The sequence below is a fragment of the Pseudophryne corroboree genome, chromosome 6, assembly GCF_028390025.1.
Source record: "Pseudophryne corroboree isolate aPseCor3 chromosome 6, aPseCor3.hap2, whole genome shotgun sequence".
NCBI classification, from domain to species: domain Eukaryota; kingdom Metazoa; phylum Chordata; class Amphibia; order Anura; family Myobatrachidae; genus Pseudophryne; species Pseudophryne corroboree.
Genome location: NC_086449.1, coordinates 241,421,969 through 241,447,877, shown reverse-complemented (window position 1 = coordinate 241,447,877; position 25,909 = coordinate 241,421,969). Strand labels below are relative to the sequence as shown.

At 45.0% G+C, this 25,909-nt stretch overlaps 1 protein-coding gene across 5 annotated transcripts in view; it reads right to left on the bottom strand.

Moving 5' to 3' along the window:
• The window catches only part of WDR93 (WD repeat domain 93), a 145,877-nt gene that overhangs the window by 22,535 nt on the left and 97,433 nt on the right, over nt 1-25,909 (bottom strand). For all 5 annotated transcript variants that reach the window (XM_063925801.1, XM_063925799.1, XM_063925800.1 and 2 more), the window contains 2 exons: nt 20,416-20,550; nt 19,612-19,807 (listed from right to left, as the gene is read on the bottom strand). In XM_063925801.1, the coding sequence (XP_063781871.1) occupies nt 19,612-19,807; nt 20,416-20,550 (331 nt within the window). The remainder of the gene's footprint in view (nt 1-19,611; nt 19,808-20,415; nt 20,551-25,909) is intronic.

The following is a 25,909-nucleotide window of genomic DNA, read 5'->3' as shown; positions in this document are numbered from 1 at the left end:
CCCAGCCAATTTTTGACCGATATGGTCGACTTCTCTATGACAATTCTTATATTGCCTTTTTAAAGTTTTTTAGAGTGCATTGGTCCTGTGTTCCTTCTTGGTGCTGCTCCACAGTGGTATATGTTCATTTAGGATTAGTTCAGGTTATGCACATTTAAGATCATTTGTAGTGTGATTTAGGGCATAATTTATATATGTATATTCCTATGCTGTTTTCTTTTTATCTGGTATAGATTTTCTTCCTCAGTAATCTGTGTTGGATGGTCTAAATTCCCTTCCCCCGCTGGTGTTGTCCATTTAGAGCTTTGGTCTATATAATGTCTCAGCCTGAAATTGTTTTGTTTGATGAGGAACTTCTGTCAGCTGCTGAAAATCAGCTGGTAACTCTCACTGATGACGATGCGGAAAAAGTATACTTTGATCACTTTGAATTCACCAGGCTCGCTGATGAGAAACCAACAGATTTGGTATATAAGATCTCACGTCTCAAAAGGAGAGAGGTTGAATTGACACTCCATGGCCAGTTCCTGTCGGAGTATCACAGGTCCAAGAGGATACCTAGAGGATTCCGCATCACTAATACACCAACTATTGGTAGATCCAACGCTGTATTTTGCAGCAAGTGGTGCGGGGTCCTCAATAAGTGTTCCTTGGACCTGATCCTATTGGTGATTGAGGAAGTTGGCATTGAACTGGTAAAGGTTCGTGATGAGATTACGAAATTTGAAAAATCTAATTTGACGGCATTGAAAAATTATAAAACTGAGAATTGGTGTGAAAAGATTCAGACTCAGATAAACGCCTATAAGGAGGAGTTGGTCTCCTTTAAGCAAAAGAAATTGCAGACTGTGACTAATGATTATGCCACTCATAATGTATATAGATGGCTATCAGGTAGCTCGAATAGTGGCAGGAGACAGAGAACATATCGATCACAGAGGTATAGGGTTACACCTGGTGTGGATTCCTCAACGTCACAGTCTGCCTCTGATTCTGAGCCTTGTGCCCCACTCCCGCCGAGTGGTTTTTTAGGCCAAAGAAGGAGAAGGGTGGGTACCCCTGGAAATTACGTAGACCACACCCGCGGAGGGGGGATACAGGCAGAAGAGGCCGGAGGAAGCAGACATAGGATGCCTATTCAATTTGTCTGATCATGTTCTGTCTAGGGCGGAAAGCTCTCTCCTGACTTTGGGATTAAGCTTTGTACCCTCCTCTAGGCATGATGAGTTTAATTTCGCTGTCGACCATTTTAAATTCGGTAGGAAATTAAGGTTACGTGAATTTTTCATGGATAAGGATGAGACTGGTAGATTTGAAGTCGGTACTCAAAACAAGAAAGATTCCTGGCGCTGTGATTAAATAGGTGTGTATGCTGCTCTCTCAGGGGCAATTGGTATTTTACCCCTACAATAGAAAAAGAAAAGGAAAAACCAAACGAGAAAGCGCTATTCACATCTAATGTGGATTTTATTTTTCCTTAAATATTAATATATCCTAAACGCACATTATATACTTATAATGCCGGCCGGCAATACACAAAATCAATAAAATGTCACAATAAAAACAATATTATTGCTCTAAATACTTAGTATCATATGCACATTTGGGTTACAACCACAGCAACTCTAGCTTGTAACGTCTCTCTAGTGAGACAGATATTATGTGCAAAACATGTAACGAACTCTTACATTCAGATACATTGTAATAATTTACCCAAGTTAACAGTGGACCATGTACCTTTGTAGTAATGTTATATGGTACTTATGTCCATATGTCCATTAATATGGTTAATAAAACACGTGTTAATAGTAATGAGTTGAGCAGTCTTAATATCAGCTTGTTTAGTTATTTTTAAAGCAGTTCATGCAGCAGCTGATTGTGAAAGATAATCACTGTCCCGCAGTGATGTATGATAGATTTGTGTACCGTACAAACGCCTCTGTTCAGTCACAATGCAAGCGACGGTCCTCCTGGCTAATCTTCCACGGGTAGCCTTTTAACGGAGTAGAACAGGTGTATGCTTTTTCCACGGTACGGTGACTTTTTACCTCCCGGCCAGTGCAGGTGCTCTCGGCCTTATCCGGAGTCCATGGGCAGGTGATTGAAGAGGCGTCCCCCTGCTATGGGGATAGGGCTCAGCTGGCCGGCTGATAGAGATTGTCCGCTGTAGTATGCAAACGGAGATGCTGACAGACGCATTTCCCCGCCTACTCGCAAGCATCGGCGGCTTCCTCAGTGTCATAAACTCTCTCCTCTACTTCCTCTTTTTAAATAGCCGATTCCTTAATTGGTACATGTGCATTAAATTACTTCTTAAGTCTCCATATTATTTCTAAGCAAACACATACAACTATATTAATCACGCTTGTTATAAAATTATCTAAAAACAACTCCACATATATATATATATATATATATATATATATATATTAAAGAAGCTTCATGTGATGATGTTTAAAGGAGAGTGCCCCCCAGGAAACTGGAATTATTTCTATATATATATATATATATATATAGTGCGTAATTCATATGTAAAGGGACACACACATAAAACGCGGGAGTATATATCTCCCTATTTAGATATTGCCAATACGGCACCCTCTACTGGGCGCCTATCATAATTGCCTATTTTGACATTTTACTAGTATTCTATCAAGCATTAAATACTCTTATATATTTTCCCAATGTAATTATATTGCAGAGCATAATGAGCAATTATTTATCATACCAAACCGCACTCCATCCTTCCATATTAGTTATTGCGGTTTACAACAAATATATACTAATTGTCTTCCAATCCAATATATTTGATAGTATATGACAACCATAATTAATCACATTTATCAATTTATAATAATATTCTTCCTCTTTTCTTTTCTTTTTTTTTAAACATAATTTTTATTAATGGGATCACAGACAGCAAACAGAGACCAACAGATGTCAATTATAGCATAATACAGTACAAACATAGCTTAACAGTCGGTACATATATTTGGTGTCAAGTGAAAATGATCCATTTTTGACCCTGAGAGCGGGTATAATAAGAGAGAGAGAATAGCAGTCGGTTGGAGGTCCAACCGGCTAATATTAAGTAGTAGTATAGGATAAAATATAAGAAGAAAGAGAGAAGGGGAAGAGAAGAAGGAAGATACAGAAGGATATAGTATAGTAGATTGGAGTTGGAATCCCCGGGAGGGTTCCATCAGGTATAACATAGAATATTAGTTGAAAGGTGAAGGGGCATGTTGTGTAGTCAACCAAGGTCCCCATATTTTCTCAAATGACTTGGAGGAGCAATTAATGATACTGGTCATATAGTCCATACGGTAAACGTACCATATGCGGGCGATTATAGATTGCATAGAAGGTGGAATGGGGTTTTTCCAGTCCGCGGCCAATTGACATGTCATTGCCGAAATTATATGGCGCATCAGTTTATTCTGATGGTTAGTCAGCGTCGGCAGGTTTACGGGGAGAAGAATGTATTTAGGATCATAGGGAATGGGAATCCGTAACAAAATAAGATTTTACTTACCGATAAATCTATTTCTCGTAGTCCGTAGTGGATGCTGGGGACTCCGTAAGGACCATGGGGATATAGCGGCTCCGCAGGAGACAGGGCACAATAATAAAAGCTTTAGGATCAGGTGGTGTGCACTGGCTCCTCCCCCTATGACCCTCCTCCAAGCCTCAGTTAGGATACTGTGCCCGGACGAGCGTGCATAATAAGGAAGGATATTGAATCCCGGGTAAGACTCATACCAGCCACACCAATTACACCGTACAACCTGTGATCTGAACCCAGTTAACAGTATGATAACAACGAAGGAGCCTCTGACAAGATGGCTCACAACAAGAATAACCCGATTTTTGTAACAATAACTATGTACAAGTATTGCAGACAATCCGCACTTGGGATGGGCGCCCAGCATCCACTACGGACTACGAGAAATAGATTTATCGGTAAGTAAAATCTTATTTTCTCTGACGTCCTAGTGGATGCTGGGGACTCCGTAAGGACCATGGGGATTATACCAAAGCTCCCAAACGGGCGGGAGAGTGCGGATGACCCTGCAGCACCGAATGAGAGACTCCATGTCCTCCTCAGCCAGGGTATCAAATTTGTAGAATTTAGCAAACGTGTTTGCCCCTGACCAAGTAACTGCTCGGCAAAGTTGTAAAGCCGAGACCCCTCGGGCAGTCGCCCAAGATGAGCCCCCTTCCTTTTGGAATGGGCTTTTACAGATTTTGGCTGTGGCAGGCCTGCCACAGAATGTGTAAACTGAATTGTATTACAAATCCAGCGAGCAATCGTCTGCTTAGAAGCAGGAGCACCCATCTTGTTGGGTGCATACAGGCTAAACAGCGAGTCAGATTTTCTGACTCCAGCCGTCCTGGAAACATATTTTTCAGGGCCCTGACAACGTCAAGTAACTTGGAGTCCTCCAAGTCCCTAGTACCCGCAGGTACCACAATAGGTTGGTTCATGTGAAAAACAGAAAACACCTTAAGGAGAAATTGAGGACGAGTCCTCAATTCTGCCCTGTCAGAATGAAAAATTAAGTAAGGGCTTTATATATGATAAAGCCGCCAATTCTGACACACGCCTGGCTGAAGCCAGGGCTAATAGCATCGTCACCTTCCATGTGAGATATTTTAAGTCCACAGTGGTGAGTGGTTCAAACCAATGTGACTTTAGGAAACTCAAAACAACATTGAGATCCCAAGGTGCCACTGGGGCACAAAATGAGGCTGTATATGCAGTACCCCTTTTACAAACATCTGAACGTCAGGCACTAAAGCCAGTTCTTTCTGGAAGAAATTCGACAGGGCCGAAATTTGAACCTTAATGGACCCTAATTTTAGGCCCATAGACAGTCCTGTTTTCAGGAAATGTAGGAAACGACCCAGTTGGAATTCCTCTGTAGGGGCCTTCTTGGCCTCACACCACGCAACATATCTTCACCAAATGCGGTGAAAATGTTTTGCGGTTACATACTTCCTGTCTTTGACCAGGGTAGGGATGACTTCATCTGGAATGCCCTTTCAGGATCCGGCGTTCAACCGCCATGCCGTCAAACGCGGCCGCGGTAAGTCTTGGAACAGACAAGGCCCCTGCTGGAGCAGGTCCTTTCTTAAAGGTAGAGGCCACGGGTCTTCCGTGAACATCTCTTGAAGTTTCGGGTACCAAGTCCTTCTTGGCCAATCCGGAACCACGAGTATCGTTCTTACTCATCTCCCTCTTATGATTCTCAGTACTTTTGGTATGAGAGGCATAGGAGGGAACACATACTCTGACTGGTACACCCACAGTGTTACCAGAGCGTCCACCGCTATTGCCTGAGGGTCCCTTGACCTGGCGCAATATCTGTCTAGTTTTTTGTTCAGGCGGGACGCCATCATGTCCACCTTTGGTTTTTCCCAACGGTTTACAATCATGTGGAAGACTTCCCGATGAAGTCCCCACTCTCCCGGGTAGAGGTCATGCCTGCTGAGGAAGTCTGCTTCCCAGTTTTCCACTCCCGGAATGAACACTGCTGAGAGTGTTATCACATGATTTTTCGCCCAGCGAAGAATCCTTGTAGTTTCTGCCATTTCCCTCCTGCTTCTTGTGCCGCCCTGTTTACGTGGGCGACTGCCGTGATGTTGTCCCACTGGATCAATACCGGCTGACCTTGAAGCAGAGGTCTTGCTAAGCTTAGAGCATTGTAAATTGCCCTTAGCTCCAGTATATTTATGTGGAGAGAAGTCTCCAGACTTGATCACACTCTCTGGAAATTTTTTCCTTGTGTGACTGCTCCCCAGCCACTCAGGCTGGCATCCGTGGTCACCAGGACCCAGTCCTGAATGCCGAATCTGCGGCCCTTTCATAGATGAGCACTCTGCAGCCACCGCAGAAGAAACACCCTTGTCCTTGGAGACAGGGTTATCCGCTGATGCATCTGAAGATGCGATCCGGACCATTTTTCCAGCAGATCCCACGGAAAGGTTCTTGCGTGAAATCTACCGAATGGGATCGCTTTGTAAGAAACCACCATTTTTCACAGGATCCTTGTGCAATGATGCACTGATACTTTTCCTGGTTTTAGGAGGTTCCTGACTAGCTCGGATAACTCCCTGGCTTTCTTCTCCGGGAGAAAACATCCTTTTCTGGACTGTGTCCAGAATCATCCCTAGGAACAGTAGACGTGTCGTCGGAAAAAACTGCGATTTTGGAATATTTAGAATCCACTCGTGCTGTCGTAGAACTACTTAAGATAGTGCTACTCCGACCTCCAACTGTTCTCTGGACCTTGCCTTTATCAGGAAAGCGTCCATATTTCTTTTAAGAAGAATCATCATTTCGGCCATTACCTTGGTAAAGACCCGGGGTGCCGTGGACAATCCAAACGGCAGCGTCTGAACTGATAGTGACAGTTCTGTACCACGAACCTGAGGTACCCTTGGTGAGAAGGCAAATTTGGACATGTAGGTAAGCGTCCCTGATATCCAGTGACACCATATCGTCCCCTTCTTCCTGGTTCGCTATCACTACTCTGAGTGACTCCATCTTGATTTGAACGCTTGTATGTAAGTGTTCAAATATTTCAGATCTCACCGAGCCGTCTGGCTTCAGTACCACAATATAGTGTGGAATAATACCCCTTCCCTTGTTGTAGAAGGGGTACTTTGATTATCACCTGCTGGGAATACAGCCTGTGAATTGTTCCCAATACTGCCTCCCTGTCGGAGGGAGACGTTGGTAAAGCAGACTTCAGGAACTTGTGAGGGGGAGACGTCTCGAATTTCCAATGTACACCTGGGATACTACGTGTAGGATCCAGGAGTCCACTTGTGAGTGAGCCCCCTGCGTGCTGAAACTCTTGAGATGACCCCCTACCGCACCTGAGTCCGCTTGTACTGCCCCAGCGTCATGCTGCGGACTTGGCAGAAGCTGTGGAGGGCTTCTGTTCCTGGGAATGGGCTGCCTGCTGCAGTCTTCTTCCCTTTCCTCTACCCCTGGGCAGATATGACTGGCCCTTTTGCCCGCCTGCCCTTATGGGGACGAAAGGACTGAGACTGAAAAGACTGTGTCCTTTTCTGCTGAGATGTGACTTGGGGTAACAAAAGGTGGATTTTTCAGCTGTTGCCATGGCCACCAGGTCCGATGGACCGCCCCTTTATACGGCAATACTTCCATGTGCCGTCTGGAATCTGCATCACCTGACCACTGTCGTGTCTTCGTCTGGCAGATATGGACATCACATTTACTCTTGATGCCAGAATGCAAATATCCCTCTGCGCATCTCGCATATATAGAAATGCATCTATAGTCAATAAAATCTTGTCCCTGTCAAGGGTATCAATATTTTCAGTCAGGAAATCCGACCAAGCCCCCTCAGCGCTGCACATCCAGGCTGAGGCGATTGCTGGTCGTAGTATAACACCAGTATGTGTGTATATACTTTTAGGATATTTTTCAGCTTCCTATCAGCTGGCTCCTTGAGGGCTGCCGTATCTGGAGACGGTAACGCCCCTTGTTTTTATAAGCGTGTGAGCGCCTTATCCACCCTAAGGTGTGTTTCCCAACTCGCCCTAACTTCTGGCGGGAAAGGGTATACCGCCAATAATTTTCTATCGGAGGAAACCCACGTATCATCACACACTTCATTTAATTTATCTGATTCAGGAAAAACTACAAGTAGTTTATTCACACCCTACATAATACCCTTATTTGTGGTACTTGTAGTATCAGAAATATGTAACACCTCCTTCATTGCCCTTAACATGAAACGTGTGGCCCTAAAGGAAAATACGTTTGTTTATTCACCGTCGACACTGGAGTCAGTGTCCGTGTCTGTGTCTGTGTCAACCGACTGAGGTAAATGGGCGTTTTTACAAGCCCCTGACGGTGTCTGAGACGCCTGGACAGGTACTAATTTGTTTGCCGGCCGTCTCATGTCGTCAACCGACCTTGCAGCGTGTTGACATTATCACGTAATTCCTAAATAAGCCATCCATTCCAGTGTCGACTCCCTAGAGAGTGACATCACCAATACAGGCAATTTGCTCCGCCTCCTCACCAACATCGTCCTCCTACATGTCGACACACACGTACCGACACACAGCACACACACAGGGAATGCTCTGATAGAGGACAGGACCCCACTAGCCCTTTGGGGAGACAGAGGGAGAGTTTGCCAGCACACACCAAAAACGCTATAATTATACAGGGACAACCCCTTATACAAGTGTTTTCCCTTATAGCATTTTTATATATGTAATCATATCGCCAAATAAGTGCCCCCCCTCTCTGTTTTAACCCTGTTTCTGTAGTGCAGTGCAGGGGAGAGCCTGGGAGCCTTCCTCACAGCAGAGCTGAGCAGGAAAATGGCGCCGTGTGCTGAGGAGAATAGGCCCCGCCCCCTTTTCGGCGGGCTCTTTTCCCGGAGTTTGTGAGATCTGGCAGGGGTTAAATACATCCATATAGCCTCAAGGGCTATATGTGATGTATTTTAGCCATAAAAAGGTATTATACATTGCTGCCCAGGGCGCCCCCCCCAGCGCCCTGCACCCTCAGTGACAGTTGGTGACTGTTGGTGAAGTGTGCTGACAACAATGGCGCACAGCTGCAGTGCTGTGCGCTACCTTATGAAGACTGAAAGTCTTCTGCCGCCTGTTTCTGGACCTCTGGACCTCTTCAACTTCGGCATCTGCAAGGGGGGTCGGCGGCACGGCTCCGGGACGAACCCCAGGGTGAGACCTGTGTTCCGACTCCCTCTGGAGCTAATGGTGTCCAGTAGCCTAAGAAGCAAATCCATCCTGCACGCAGGTGAGTTTACTTCTCTCCCCTAAGTCCCTCGTAGCAGTGAGCCTGTTGCCAGCAGGTCTCACTGAAAGAAAAAAACCTAACTTAAACTTTTATTCTAAGCAGCTCAGGAGAGCCACCTAGATTGCACCCTTCTCGGCCGGGCACAAAAATCTAACTGAGGCTTGGAGGAGGGTCATAGGGGGAGGAGCCAGTGCACACCACCTGATCCTAAAGCTTTTATTATTGTGCCCTGTCTCCTGCGGAGCCGCTATATCCCCATGGTCCTTACGGAGTCCCCAGCATCCACTAGGACGTCAGAGAAATTAGTAATAAGATCAATCACATCTCTCCACACACTTACTATTTTAGGGCACGACCACCATATATGCAGGAAAGAGCCCTCTGCGCCACATCCTCTCCAACATCTATCCGATGTATCAGGGTACATTCTGCTTAAGCGAGATGGTACATAGTACCATCTATACAATAGTTTGTAAACGTTCTCTTTGATGCGAACGCATATGGAGCTAGATGCAGCGTTACCCCAAGCCTCAGACCATTCCTCATCATCTAAGGCCGAGCCCAGATCCAGTTCCCACGCCCTCTCATGTGGATCACGTTGAGAGGGTGGTTCACCATCGAGAGTGGTATATAAGAGGGAAATTAAACCTTTAGTTGAGTGACGTCTGAAACACGTTGCCTCGAATGTGGTCAGGGGTCTGCTAGAGAGGATGTGGCTTATTGCGGAATGAAAGTGCCTGAGTTGTAAATATTGATAAAAATATTTGGATGGGATGTCAATATCTTCCTGAATCCGAGAGAACTGGGGAAAGCTAGTGTCTTTGGTGATATCGTTTAGATATAGAATACCTCTATCTTGCCAGGGGGCAAATAGTGACTTGTGTGTACCAGGGGAAAATGCTGGGTTGTGTAAGATAGGGATGATGGGGGAGGGGGCCGGGGCTAACCTGTATTTCTTATTGGCAAAGTCCCAAATCATCAGTGAGCGGGACACCAGGGGGTGAGAGGCCACGTTTCTAGGGCGGCAGGGTTTCGGGAGCCAAAGAAGAGAAGAAAGAGTGGAGAGACCTAGTTCGGCTGTTTCTATAGCTATCCAGACCCTCTGTGACTCTGGGTTACACCATTGCACACATTGTGAGAGCTGTGCAGCTAAGTAATATCTTCTAAAATCTGGGATGCCTAGACCGCCACTACATGAGGGGCGCTGTAATAGTTTCAGTCGGACTCGGGGACGCCTATTTGCCCATATAAATTGTGATGTGTGAAACTGTAAGAATTTAAAGGCAGATGGAGGGATAAATATCGAGAGAGTTTGGAATAGGTATAGTATCCGAGGGAGCACATTCATTTTCACTGAATTCACTCTACCTATCCAAGAGATAAAAAGGCTGGACCAAGAGGACAAATCTGATTTAATGCGGTCTAAAAGTCTAGGGAAATTAGCCTGGTATAGTTGGTGATGGGTATGTGTTAGGAAAATGCCTAGATATTTAATCTTTTTTTTATGCCACTAAAATGGGAAGGATTTTTCTAGAGAGAGTTTAACCGGGCCAGGGATGTAAAAATTCAGTACTTCGGTTTTACTCGTGTTGATTTTATAACCTGAATGCTTAGAGTAGAGGTCAATTTCAGAAAGGAGCGGCGGGGAGTCGGGGATCCAAGGGACAAGAGGACGTCGTCTGCGTATAATGCAATTTTATGCTCAGAATGGCCTACCCGCACTCCAGCTATATCTGTATTAGCTCGGATCCTTGCCGCCAGTGGTTCCATAACCAGGGCAAATAGTAGGGGGGAGAGCGGGCATCCCTGTCTAGTGCCATTAGTGATTCCGAAAACGGCGGAGGTGAGGCGATTGACAGAAACCGTGGCAGTAGGGGATCTATAAAGCGCTGAGACACCTTCTAGAAATTTGCCAGAGAAGCCCATCTTTCGGAGTACCGAGAAGGTGAAGGACCAAGATATCCTGTCAAAAGTCTTCTCGGCATCCAGTGCTAGTAACAATGAGGGTAGTTTTTGTTTATGGATAGAACATATCAGATCTATAGCTCTCCTGGTATTATCGGAGGCTTGACGGCCAGAAATAAAGCCCACCTGGTCTGGGTGTATCAATTGCGTAAGCAGGGGAGCTAGTCGATTGGCCAAAATTTTTGCGTAAATCTTAACATCAACATTTAGTAATGATATTGGGCGATAATTGGAACATTGTGTGGGGTCTCTCTCCGGTTTCAGGATCACAATAATGTCAGCGTGCACAGTTGCCGGTGCGAACGATGCCCCCTCTAAAACTTTATTAAAAAGCGAGGTAAGATAAGGGGCCAATTCTGCATGGAAAGTTTTGTAATATTGGGCGGTGAAGCCATCTGGGCCAGGTGCGGCTGACGATCGCATAGATTTGATAGCGGCAACCGTCTCTTCCAACGAGATGGACACATTAAGAAGAGAGCTCTGTCTCTCTGTCAGACATGGCAGGGGGGTGTTTAATAGGTATGAGCATATACCCTCTGGACCATCAGAGGAGAGAGGAGGGGCAGGAAGATTATATAAGGAGCTATAGAACTCCCGAAATTCCTCTACCATCTGCTTTGGGTCATAAGTAGGCATATTTAATGTATTGGAGTGAAGTTTTTCTATCATTCCCATAGCGCGTTTGTTCCTCAATTTGTTAGCTAGGAGACTATCAATTTTATCCGCCTTATCATAAAATTTCTGACGGAGCTTCTGTAGTACAGCAGCCGCGCGTCTCGATAAAAGAGCATTTAACTGACCTCTAAGGTTATCAATCTGGGAACGTATGGAGTCACTCGGGGCATTTTTATGTTGGGTTAGGAGCGCAGAAATTTTTGATTCTAATGAGGAAATTTCCTGTGCTGCTTTCTTACGTATAGCAGAGGCCTTGGACATGAAATGACCTCGGATAGTAGCTTTGTGCGCTTCCGAAACCAGACTAGGAGAGACTTCTGGGGAGGTATTTTCCTTGAAGAAAAATTCCAAAGTTGATTTGGTGTCTAAAAGAGTGGAGGGATGCGAAAGAAGGGTGTCATCTAGACGCCATTTACGTGCTTTATTAGGGGTTCTATAGATCTCTATGAGGATATAGACCCCCGCATGGTCCGTCCATGAGCAAGGGGTGATACCTGCATCAGAAATCAGTGTTGTGAGTGATTGTGACACTTGGATCATGTCGATCCGGGAATAATGTTGGTGAGGAGCAGAAAAGTGAGTATAATCCCTAGCCGAGGAGTGTTTAAGACGCCAGGTATCTCTCAGATTAAGCTGTGCAAGGGAGGAAATTAACGTGAGAGAGGACTCAGTCGGGGATGCTTCCTTCTTATTTTTAGGAGGGTTAGATTTATCTAAGAGGGGATCGATCACAGTATTAAAATCCCCACCTAAAATAATGTGGCCCTGCGCTACTCTGTTAAGGCGCTGAAAGAGTGTGCGGAAAAAAATTGATTGATCTTTATTCGGGGCATACACAGACACAAGTGTTAGGGTTTCTGTGCGAAGTGTACCAATTACCACAATGTACCTGCCTGTGGGGTCAGCTATTGTTGCAGTATGTACAAATGGGATATTACGATGAATCAGTATAGCCACCCCCCTTTTTTTACAATCAGCCGAGGCAAAAAAGGTTTGTGCAAACTGCTTACCTTGAAGTTGAGAGTGAGTACCAGTGAAATGGGTCTCCTGAAGGAAGACTATGTCAGCTTTTTCCCTCCTACAGGTGGACAACATCACTGTACGTTTCTTGGGAGAATTAAGCCCGTTAACATTTACAGAGAACAACTTAAGAGCCATGTGATACCAGAGAATGGAAAAGAATCAACGGAGACCCATCCCGGGGAGGAAGAGAGAAAGAGGAAGTAAAGGGAAAGCAAGAAAGAAGGAGCAGAGATATATATAGAGAGAGAGTGATAGAGAACCCATACAGGAAAAAACCCTGAAACATAGGGTCCCAATCAACGACCGCTACACAAATAATAGACATTATAAACTTAATCACAGATAAAGGGAGCACGGGGGTAGTGGGAGCAGAAAAAAAAAATCAAAACCAGGTCCTTCTGGACCGCAACAGTTATGTCGGCAGCTGCCGAAAATTCAGCAATATAACCTAGAACACACACTAAAGAAAAAAGAAAAACGTACTGTGTCGTAGAGAAAAAAAAAAAGGGGAGGGGGGGAACAAGGGAAAAGAGGGAGGAGCACAGGGGCAAAAAGGGGGGGGGGAATGGGGGAAGGAGAAGGAGACAAGGGAAAATCGGGATAAGCAAAGCCATCCCAGCACAATAACATAGAGCTAGGCTCAACATACAACCAATATCAAAGCTCTAGGAGCCGAGTCAAAACCAATAACAGTTGAATGGAAGAAGTATGACGGGGGCCGTGGCCCCCACCAGCCAACAAATAACAATTAAGAAGGAGACATATCTCTAGAATAGTGAGAACTATCGTGTTGTAGGCAAGAGTGTCCACTAGGATCAGGGAGGGCCAGTAGTGCCATTGCGATGACGGGTCACACTTGTCCATTCAGGCGGTGGGATCCAAGGGTGTTGTTGACCGGAGGAAGAGGCGGTCTCGCTGTCAGATGATGGTACAGGGAGGAGGTCCAGCTTAGTTAACAAATCTTGACCCTGTGCTAAAGTTTTAACGGAGTGGGTGGAATTGTTCACTGTAATCTGCAGCATGAAAGGGAATCCCCATCTGTACCGTATTTGATGCTGCCATAGTATCCTAGTAACGGGCTGGAGATCTCGTCGTTTCTGGATAGTAGACGGGGCTAAATCCTGGAAGATCTGCAGTTGCATATCCCGGAAGTCAATCACTGGGGAGTTTCGTACAGACATTAGGATCCGTTCCTTTGAGCGAAAATAATGTAGACGTACTATGACATCCCTGGGTGGTTGTGAAGAAGTTGGTTTCGCTCGGAGCGCTCTGTGGGCCCTATCGCAAATACAATCGCTGTCGGAGAGGTCAGGCAATACATGTTGAAAGAACTCTTTTAAAAAGGACGGTAGGGTCGAGGTAAGAATCGACTCCGCTACATTGCGAATACGCAAATTGTTGCGACGGGAGCGATTCTCTTGATCTTCTTGTCTTTCCTTGAGATCCTCCATCTCATCCTGGAGTCTAGAGAGTTCCGAGTCTAGACGTTGCTGAGAACGGCAGAGGTCGTCCGTCTTAGATTCGAGAGCGTCTGTACGATTGCCCAGGGCCGTGAGGTCAGATTTGAAGTCGGCAATAGCCGTGGAGAGTTCTTACTTAAAGGCAGACTGGACCCCCTCAAGTAAACTTGTCATAACTGCTTGGATCTGTGGGTCTATACCCGTCTCCAATGAGCAGGGGGAGGAAGGAGGGTCTGTGAGCAATGCAGGAAAAGAAGGGCCTTTGGCTTTTGGCCCAAAAAAGTTTGTGGGGGCCTGTGAATTTTTTTTATTTTTTTGCGCCATTGTGGACTGATAGGATAAGCGGGATGGCACAAACGTGAAAAAGGAGACACAGACGCTGCTTGGCAGATGAATGATAAACAGAAAAAAAAAAAAGGGGGGTGCGGTGGGTATTAAGAAAGTTGTCGCGGTCCAGGTAGGACAAATTGCGGTATCAGGTCATCATCTCGGGTGATGTGTAAAGGACAGGAGCTGCCCTGAAATATTGCTATCCAGAAGCCTGACTCCCTGCAGGCTGAAGCAAGTGTGGATTATGCTTTATCAGGGGGGAGAGACAGGAGCTGGTGGCTCTATAATTGTAATAATAGTGCAGCTGACCCCAATGTGCGGCACCGAGGTCGGCGGCGACCAGATGACTCCGGAGCTCGTACTTGTGCAGGTCAGGCAGGCTGTTGTTCAGGCAGCAGCAAGAAGAATCCCCTCTAACACCAGATCAGCAGAGAAGGGGTGATGGCTGTCTCAGCACAGGGCACAGGAGCAAAGAGGCCCCCCGGGGATACCACCTTCGGTAAGAGCCCGGGCGGAGCTGTAGGAGGGGCGGTGGGGGAGTGTGGAGACCAGCGGGGACCAGGGTATGCAGTCCGGGCCCCAGATAGCCGCACTCCGCGCCTCCTGGAAGTCCGCGACGGAGAGCCTCCAAACTCCAGGCCCCGGCTCCCGGAGGACGTGTAGGCCGCGCGCCGCCGGAGGATGCTACAGGCAGCGCAGCACAGGGATGTCGGCCGGCGGGTCTCCAGGGGGATCCCGCTGAGGTGTAGAGGCAGCAGGAAGGGTCACCGCGGGTGGGGGAGATGTCTTTAGGCCGTCGAGAGCCTCCGTCGGGCCGCACCGCGCCCACGGAGCTCGTTTTCGGGCAGTCTCGCCACTCAAGTCCCCGGTCTCTAGAGGTGCAGCAGGCCGCAGTCGCAGGGAGTTGTAAAAACGGGGGGGCCCACACAGCAGGTTACCCTCTCACAGCTGTGGGCTGACCCAAGGGCGGCAGGGAGAGCCAAAGGGCACATCAGGGAGTAAGTTGAAGCTGAGGGTCTTCTGTTTCGGGCAGTGCACAAATTGAGGCCCCTGCTTCTGAAGAGTTGGTAGGCCGCACTTCTTATATCTGCAGGATACACCTGTCGGTTCCACAAACCTCACCAGCTGTTGCAGGGGGTCTCCGATATGCAGGAGAGTATACCCCAAATCACCAGGGAGCAGTGTAATTAATATAAAATTTGTTCCCAAGGCAGGAGCTCCAGCTCAACACATCTGCTCGGGTCTGCTGCCAAGCCACGCCCTCTCTTCCTCTTTTCTTAAATTAACTGAACCCCCTCATATGATTTGATTATTCTCACCCCTGATATTGGACAGATAACCATTCTATTTATGGATAACACCTATATCATCCCTGCTGTAAATATATTAACCTCCCCCCCCATCCCCCTCCCCCCCTTCTTTTTAACGAGATGTATTCAGTTTCTGAAACCGAGCTTGTTCGATCCTCAGACGACTAATGCCAGTATACGTACCTATTTAAGGATGACAGAACATGATTGTAAGACCCCTAAAGATAGGAGGGATTTTGACAATTGAAACTTTCCTCAAAGGCAGGCCCTTAAATCCCTGAGAGATAATGATACAATTGTGATTCGCCCCGCTGATAAGGGCGGGGCAATTGTTATACAAAATGCAGTTCAGGCGTCAGCTGACGGATGAGACAACCTATACTAAGTGCACTATGAATCCTATGCCAGGTATAAAGAGACGAGTAGATAGGGTGATTGATATGGCCACACAGAATGGCTGGCTGACTGAACAGGTTGCTTTGTATTTAAAGGTGGACTATCCGATATGTCCATTGATTTATACACTACCTAAGGTCCACAAGTCCCTGGTGGACCGCCCTGGCAGACCCATTATTTCTGCCAGGGGTTCTTTACTACAGCCTCTTGCCATTTTTGTGGATAGCTTTTTGCAGGAACTTATCTTCGTGATACAAGTGATTTCTTGGAAAATATTCTTGGTTTTGGAAATCTTGATGAAAATGTGCTGTTCGCAACTTTGGATGTATCATCTCTGTATACCATCATCCCCCATTCCGAAGGGATTGATGCGGTTAGGAAATTGATGATAATGCATGGTAATATGCATCTTCCATGTGAATTTATTCTTGAGTTGCTTGAGCTAATATTGATTCATAATCATTTCATATACCAGGGTGACTACTACCTTCAGTGCTCGGGGACCGCTATGGGTTCTAATGTGGCCCCGATGTACGCAGGCATTTTTATGCATGATTATGAATCAACGAATATTTATCCTAAATTTGGTAATAAGATTACTTATTACAAGAGGTTTATAGATGACATATTTTTACTGTGGAGTGGCACCAAGGAGGAATTTCATTCAATGTTGAATGAACTTAATGCCCTGGATTTTACGGTCCGCTTTACTGGGGCTTGTGAGTGTGATTCTATTAATTTTCTGGACGTGACTGTGTTCCGGGATGGAACGAAATTGGGTTCCACATTATACAGAAAGGAGACGGACAGAAATACCTTTCTGCATGCGACCAGTAAGCATCCACCTACTCTCAAGGCGAGTCTCCCCATTTCCCAGTTTATGAGGGTTCTTCGTAATAACACAAATCCTGATACTGCGGAAGCTCAAATTACACAAATGAAAGAGCGTTTCCTCGAGAGGGGATATAGAAGAAGTGTTGTTGAGAGCTGTCTCACTAAAGCCAGATTGAGGCTTCACCAAAAACATGATCGCATACAGAATCGGATGATCTTTGTGACACAATATGATGATATGTCTCCCGTTATTTCTAAAACCATCAAAAAGCATTGGCCGCTACTCAAGTCAGAGCCGAAATTTCAAGGCACTCTTGACAATCCACCTATGATGGCCTACAGACGTGGTAGAAACTTGAAGCAGATCCTTATGCAACCAGCCCGACGTCTTGTGGCTAAGGAGGGTGTCACGTGGTTAAACACCAAGAAACCAGGGTGCTTTAGGTGTGTGGGTTGTGTGACGTGCTGCTCGCTACTGCCGGGCAGCTCTTTTCCACACCCTCACACTGGCAGACTGATTAATATCCGATATAAGCTTCACTGCAGGCTGAGTTATGTGGTCTATATGCTGTTATGCCCATGCGGTCTGGCATACGTCGGGATGACAACCTGCACATTTAGAGAACGTATGGCAAATCACAGGAGTTCGATTCACCAGGCGATCACATCTGGGATGTCAGATAAACCAGTTGCACAACATTTTCTTAAAGCAGGACATCAGGTATCAGCACTTAGATGCCGTATCATAGACTGGGTACCGGATTCTGAGAGAGGTGGGGACCGTGCTCTTATTCTGAGGAAATTAGAAGCAAGATGGATTTTTAAGTTGGGAACTCTAGCCCCCAATGGGCTTAATGAGAATAACCCATTGGGTATTTTTCTAAGAGAAAGGACATGTAGTCCTTTGGGACCAATGCACTCTGTAATAATATTTAAGCTTTTTTATGTAGGTGATTTTTTCTGTGTATGTGTGTTTTGTCTTTGTCATTTGTCATATGATGTACTGTCTTCCGTACCTCACTGGCTCCTACTACCTACATGTTATAGTTTGAATAACCATTTGGTGTTGTTCACTATTTAAAACCTGGCTTACACATGAGGTCTGCCAGGACTGTATCCCGTTGATCTGACCCTTTGCATATAATGGTATTACTTTTGTTATGTGATCGGCCTCTAGTTTAAGCACTAACATTGGTGAACGTGTGCCCTTTATATGACTGTATATTCTTTGAATTAGCAAAAAAGAATAGGTACTGCTTTATTGTGAATGAGCGTTCGGGTGGTTGCTTGGTAACCGTCCTGATACGTCACTTCCGTCTGCAGACATTGGGGCACTGACTGGGCGCCGGTGGACGTTGGGTGTCTCCAATTGTGGTTGCTTGGCAACCGCTTGGAGACGTCACTTCCGCCCGCACACGCTAGTGGGCATGGAAGCGCTCGGGTGGTTGCTTGGCAACCGTCCCGATACGTTATTTCCGTTTGCGCACAGTGTGACGCTGATTGGGCACTGGTGGATATTGGGTGTTCCCAATTGCAGTTGCTTGGCAACCGCTATGGGACGTCATCTCCGCCGGCGCACGCTACAGGGCATGGAGATTGATAGTGGCGGCTGTGCCCTCCATGGGGGCACCGCTATGGTATGTGCATTTTGGTGATACAGGTGTGGGCTATATATGATGGTTGGCATTTCCCTTTTGTGGTTTAATTAAAGTGGGCTGACTCCGCCCAAATTGTGACGTCATTTTGGCGCCGCTGGTTGAATGGTAGGTAGATAAGGAGCCGGTGAGGTAGGGTCAGATAGGCTGCTGGTGCTTCTATTATGATGGGACAGCTCTCTATTGAAATTTGTGTCTCCTGATGACGGTCTGTGTATGACCGAAAACGTTTGAGGACCTGTGAATTCATGTTGGACTGCAGTGAACAGTCATGTTGTGCTGTCTGGTTAATAAACTCCTGTTGATACTAATTAAGAAAAGACTGGTGAGTGCTCCATTGTTTGTTTCTATAAGTGGATTCTCTGGAGGGGATTTGTGGATGACACCCCAGCTGCTGCTCTAGCATCTACACGTGAGTGTGACCTGCCTGTTATTCGGTATCTCCGTTCCAGTGCTGCCAATTGAGAAGCATCAGACTCAGGGGTAGATGTATTATAGCGATGTGAAGCAGAAAGCACTGGTGACGAGATGTATGAACATCTCGTTTGCCGAAGCGGGCGAGTGAAAACACTCACCTCCGGCGATCGATGCTAAACCCCCCAGCGCATCAGCCTAGTGCTGATGCTCTGTTTTTCACTCCCAGCTGGCTCACTGGTCATGTGCGAGATCTCGCGACTTTAGCGAGATCTGCTGTGCAGACCGGAGGTGGCAGCTGCTGCAGCCAGGGACTGCAGCTGTCAAAATCATTGGCTGCAGTTGTCGGAATGGTCAGTGCCACTGACCATTTGTACAGTGCCCCGTACATCAGCGTGCTATTTTGTAGACAGCAGTGAGAATACAGACAGGGCACTTGGCGCACATAATGACAGCATAGGACTTTACTCATACAACTATATGAAATAATAAAAAAGAGCTTTAATGTATTTATATCCATATTATGCAATGAAGATTAGGCAATAGTTTCTTACATAACAGTTTAAGTAGCAATAATTAAGGTTTTATTTATTCATTGCAAATTAATCCACAGAGAAAGAACAAATACATAATTGGCTGTTTTCTACTAAAGCTGATTAAATAAATAATATAATAATAATAATAATAATAATAATAATAAAAAAAGCTAAATAACCATCTAGGTGCAAAGGTCTCACCTCTCCTGGAGAAGAACAAGGCTGGACTCTTTGCCTCCTGCTGCATTCACAAGGTACAGAGACTTATCTGCACCCAACACCAAGATCTGGACTCTAGGCACAGATGGATAATCTCTGTTGGAGCTCTTGTGTCCTAAGAAATAAATGTTGCCTATGGACCTTCCCTCTGGGAGGGCAACGACAGCTAATGGGAATCCTGGTAATGAAGAAAGAGTTTCCCGATGTATTAGTGATTTTTCTTATAAATAAAGGCCCTCATTCCGAGTTGTTCGCTCGCAAGCTGCTTTTAGCAGCTTTGCACACGCTAAGCCGCCGCCTACTGGGAGTGAATCTTAGCTTATCAAAATTGCGAACGAAAGATTCTCAAAATTGCGATTACACACCTCTTGGCAGTTTCTGAGTAGCTTCAAACTTACTCGGCATCTGCGATCAGTTCAGTGCTTGTCGTTCCTGGTTTGACGTCACAAACACACCCAGCGTTCGCCCAGACACTCCACCGTTTCTTCAGCCACTCCCGCGTTTTTCCCAGAAACGGTAGCGTTTTTTCGCACACACCCATAAAACGGCCAGTTTCCGCCCAGAAACACCCACTTCCTGTCAATCACATTACGATCACCAGAACAAAGAAAAAAACGTGAGTAAAATTCCTAACTGCATAGCAAATTTACTTGGCGCAGTCGCACTGCGGACATTGCGCATGCGAATTCGCGACTAATCGCTCCGTTGCAAAAAAAAAAATAACGAGCGAACAACTCGGAATGACCCCCAATGTGCACATTTAATATAAACAAGTGCAAATCACACCAGAATACTTAATGTCCCACACTGTAAGTGTTTCGTCATCAAGGCAAAGGGCTAAGTAGGCAGCACAAGAGCTAACAGCTGAGAATCTGATGGGAGCTGCACACGGCCAGACAATATCAGGCTTTAAGTCAATATCTAAAAGATGGAAATAAATTATTAGTAAAAAAACAAAACAAAAGATACATTCATTGGAGCTGAATTATTAGTATTATTATTACATTTTATTTATTAGGCACCACAAGTGTTTAGCAGCGCCGTACAAAGGACAGTATAGGGAGACAAAACTTAGCATTACAGTAAATAAATAAATAACAAAAACAGAGTACAGTTAACAAAGAGCACCACAATTAAAAATAATAGCGTCTGAATCAATAATTTAAAGCAGTAACAGGGGCATTTACAGATTTTGCCCTGACCACATCAACCAATTACCAATTACCTTCTGTCTAGTGAAAGTACGCGAATATAAACAAGCTTTCGATTGGTTTCTAGTGTTCACCTAAATGCAATGGTAGTTATATCCTTTTATATCCTTTTCAGACATACAACCAGGGAATGTCTCTGCTCAGACCCGGGTTTTTTACCTCCGCAAAAACCTGGGTTTTTGCTGGCTGCCCACCTTTTGCACTATACTTGAGACCAGGGATATTCCCAGGTCATCTCCCTTTCAGACATAAGCCGGGTCTGTCCTGGCATTCTACAAGCAAGGGCTGCCAGGCTACTCTCACACATACACACACAGCCTAACCGGATTTGGATTGTTGGAGGTGGACTTACCTTTGACTTTTGAAATAGATCCTTCAGCTGTTGGATCCAATAGAACATCTATAGGAGGACTTTTTCTGGTACTCAGAGTGAAACCCACCCATTTTTATGCATTCCTTGCATGTATTTGTTTATAAACCTTTTTACCTGGAGACACCTGTTTTTTTCTGTGGAATAAATCCTTTTTCATATATAAAGGATCACCATTGGCTACATGTGTCAATAAACATCATCATTTATGGAACTATAAGAAAGCAGTTGTGGAGTTTTATATGCAAAGACCCAAGTGGATGGCAGTGAGTAAGATGCACAGGCGGCTCCCCATTTTCCTATTCTAATTTGGGTGGTATCTATTTGAAGACTGAAAGTAAGCTTTTGGATGCCTGAATATTTGCGTAAAGCGAGAGTGGAATGTGTGTGTGTGTGTGTGTGTGTGTGTGTGTGTGTGTGTTTGTGTGTGTGTGGGAGGGGGGGGGGGGGGGTGCTACCCCAACATACCTGTTAATTGAGGTGGTAGATATCTCACACAATACAATACTCTGTATTGGTGGAACACACTACTGTAAATTATAAGAGGTTTAAAATAGTGATGAGCGGGTTCGGATCCTCGGGATCCGAACCCCCCTGAACTTCACCCATTTTACACGGGTCCGAGGAAGACTCGGATCCTCCCGCCTTGCTCGGTTAACCCGAGCGCGCCCGAACGTAATCATCCCGCGGTCGGATTCTCGCGAGATTCGTATTCTATATAAGGAGCCGCGCGTCGCCGCCATTTTTCACTCGTGCATTGGAGATGATCGTGAGAGGACGTGGCTGGCGTCCTCTCAGTTTCTATGTTCAGTGGGCTGCAAATTGTGCTGCAAATATCTGTGCTCAGTGTGCTGCAAATATCTGTGCTCAGTGTGCTGCAAGTGCAAATATCTACGTTCTCTGCCTGAAAAACGCTCCATATCTGACTGCTCAGTGTGCTGCAAATATCTGTGCTCAGTGTGCTAATTGCTTTATTGTGGGGACTGGGGACCAGCAGTATTATATAGTAGGAGGACAGTGCAGAGTTTTGCTGACCAGTGACCAGTGACCACCAGTATTTATATATATATATATATATATATATATAAATAGTTCTCTGCCTGAAAAACGCTCCATATCTGTGCTGAATTGTAGTATATAGTAGGAGGACAGTGCAGAATTTTGCTGACCACCAGTATAACTATATATATATAGCAGTACGGTACAGTAGTCCACTGCTCCACCTACCTCTGTGTCGTCAAGTATACTATCCATCCATACCTGTGGTGCATTTCAGTTTTGCACAGTTTGCTGACCACCAGTATATACTATATAGCAGTACGGTACAGTAGACCACTGCTCTACCTACCTCTGTGTCGTCAAGTATACTATCCATCCATACCTGTGGTGCATTTCAGTTTTGCACAGTTTGCTGACCACCAGTATATAATATATAGCAGTACGGTATAGTAGGCCACTGCTCTACCTACCTCTGTGTCGTCAAGTATACTATCCATCCATACCTGTGGTGTATTTCAGTTTTGCACAGTTTGCTGACCACCAGTATATAATATATAGCAGTACGGTACAGTAGGCCACTGCTCTACCCACCTCTGTGTCGTCAAGTATACTATCCATCCATACCTGTGGTGCATTTCAGTTTTGCACAGTTTGCTGACCACCAGTATATAATATATAGCAGTACGGTACAGTAGGCCACTGCTCTACCTACCTCTGTGTCGTCAAGTATACTATCCATCCATACCTGTGGTGCATTTCAGTTTTGCACAGTTTGCTGACCACCAGTATATAATATATAGCAGTACGGTACAGTAGGCCACTGCTCTACCTACCTCTGTGTCGTCAAGTATACTATCCATCCATACCTGTGGTGCATTTCAGTTGTGCGCAGTATACATAGTAGTAGGCCATTGCTATTGATATATTACTGGCATATAATTCCACACATTAAAAAATGGAGAACAAAAATGTGGAGGGTAAAATAGGGAAAGATCAAGATCCACTTCCATCTCGTGCTGAAGCTGCTGCCACTAGTCATGGCCGAGACGATGAAATGCCATCAACGTCGTCTGCCAAGGCCGATGCCCATGTCATAGTAGAGAGCATGTAAAATCCAAAAAAATAAAGCTCAGTAAAATGACCCAAAAATCTAAATCAAAATCGTCTGAGGAGAAGCGTAAACTTGCCAATGTGCCATTTACGACACGGAGTGGCAAGGAACGGCTGAGGGCCTGGCCTATGTTCAAGGCTAGTGGTTCAGCTTCACATGAGGATGGAAGCACTCCTCCTGCTAGAAAACTTAAAAGAGTTAAGATGGCAAAAGCACAGCAAAGAACTGTGCGTTCTTCTAAATCACAAATCCCCAAGGAGAGTCCAATTGTGTTGGTTGCGATGCCTGCACCTCTTTTTTCTTTCATTTTTCTTTGCATCATGTGCTGTTTGGGGACTATTTTTGGAAGTGCCATCCTGTCTGACACTGCAGTGCCTCTCCTAGATGGGCCAGGTGTTTGTGTCGGCCACTTGGGTCGCTTAGTTTAGTCACATAGCTACCTCATTGCGCCTCTTTTTTTCTTTGCATCATGTGCTGTTTGGGGACTATTTTTTTGAAGTGCCATCCTGTCTGACACTGCAGTGCCACTCCTAGATGGGCCAGGTGTTTGTGTCGGCCACTTGGGTCGCTTAGCTTAGTCATCCAGCGACCTCGGTGCAAATTTTAGGACTAAAAATAATATTGTGAGGTGTGAGGTGTTCAGAATAGACTGAAAATGAGTGGAAATTATGGTTATTGAGGTTAATAATACTATGGGATTAAAATTACCCCCAAATTCTATGATTTAAGCTGTTTTTGAGGGTTTTTTGTAAAAAAAAACACCCAAATCCAAAATACACCTGAATCCGACAAAAAATTTTCAGGGAGGTTTTGCCAAAACGCGTCCGAATCCAAAACACGACCGCGGAACCGAATCCAAAACCAAAACACAAAACCCGAAAAATTTCCGGTGCACATCACTAGTTTAAACAGTATTACACTATTGGTTGTATATTCTTTTTTTCCCTACTGTATATACTGTATGCTTGAAGAACCAGAAAGACTGAACAGTGAACAGAAGTTTGGATGCACTAGGGGAGTAAAATTATAAATTTTATAGCACTGTCTGTTTCCAATATATTTTGTATGTTATTTGATTCTGGAGTTGTGGTGTCAACTCATTTTATTGGTTTTAGTGGCTGCTTAAACGTGCGCACAGTAGGATCTTCAACTGTTCTATTTCCATGGTACTGCTAATGGTAACCCATATTCCAAATAGGACCAATGCAATGCCTATATTTTGCTATATGCTGTTCACTAAGAATATTTAATATAAGTGGACTCATGATGGGGGTATTTGCTTCCTAGTGATCAGATGCTCTTTCTTCCTCCACACAGATTTGTACACTGGGAAATCAAAACCTTTATCCTCCTTTTACTTTATTTGTGGAAGATTTTGTCTTTTAAATTTATTTTTGAGGAAAATGACACTGTTTCCTCGCACAAGAGCACACACAGAGATCAGAGTAATGAATGGGATTTCTTCTTATTTGTATCAAGTTGTTTGTCTTTGTACCACTTGTGTAGTAAAGGTTTTACACCTCATGTGTGAAGTTAGAAACCCACAGATTCACATATTGTTATAAACATTGTGAATATCTATCCACAGAGTGTGATGTCTTCCATTTCCATATATTGATCAATTCTCTAGAACCAATTGATGTTTGGCAGAGGCTTGTGAGTTTGTCCAGTACACTGGAATAATCACTTTGGTGCCATTATTTCAGTGTTTTAACAATTGGTGTTTCGTTTTGTTCAAAAAGCCAGAAGTCAGTAGTTATATCATCAACTACTATAGTATTTGATATGTTAATTATGGTTTGCCAGTAAGATGTAATTTTAGGGCAATCCCACCTAGTATGAGATGATGTGTCTGGTGATAGGCCACATCTCCAACATATGTTTACATGACCTAGGAACATTTTAATGAAGCACATTGGAGCTCCGATACCATCTAGTCAAAACTTGTAGTGCATGTCAACTGCTGAACTGTGTTTCATGATATTGACATTTAGTACCATGAACTGATATAGCCAGGGGCAGGGGCGTAGCCAGAATTTTGTGGGCCCCATAGCAACATTTTGAAGGAGCCCCTATCCCAATGCTTCTAGAGAGACACCTCTTCGCATTGTTACTTTTATGCCCCATGCCAGTGCCCTAGTTTATTGTACGCCTCATAGTAGGTCCCTAGTTCACATATCACGCTGTAGAGCTGTCAATACACATTGTGAAACACAGTGCCCCAATTCACATTATGCCAAAGTATAGTGACTCTACTTTTTTTTAAACCACATTACAATGAGCAGGTCCAGGGGCATAACTAGATATATTGCAGGCCCCAAGGCAAAAGTTTGTAAGGTTATGTATTTACCAACGGTGAAGAATGTATATGACACATGTAACTTTGACAGGGAAGGTGGGCCCCATAGCAGTTGCACTCCCTGCACCTATGGTACCTATGCCCTTGGCCAGGGGAATTAGTGGTCCAAAATGAATTTATATACAAGAGAAATATAATGTTTAATTGGGTCTTCAGAAGACCAGCACACTTATAAAGGACTCACATCTCTTCCCAGTGTGCATGTCATATATTTTAATCACCTAACTGGC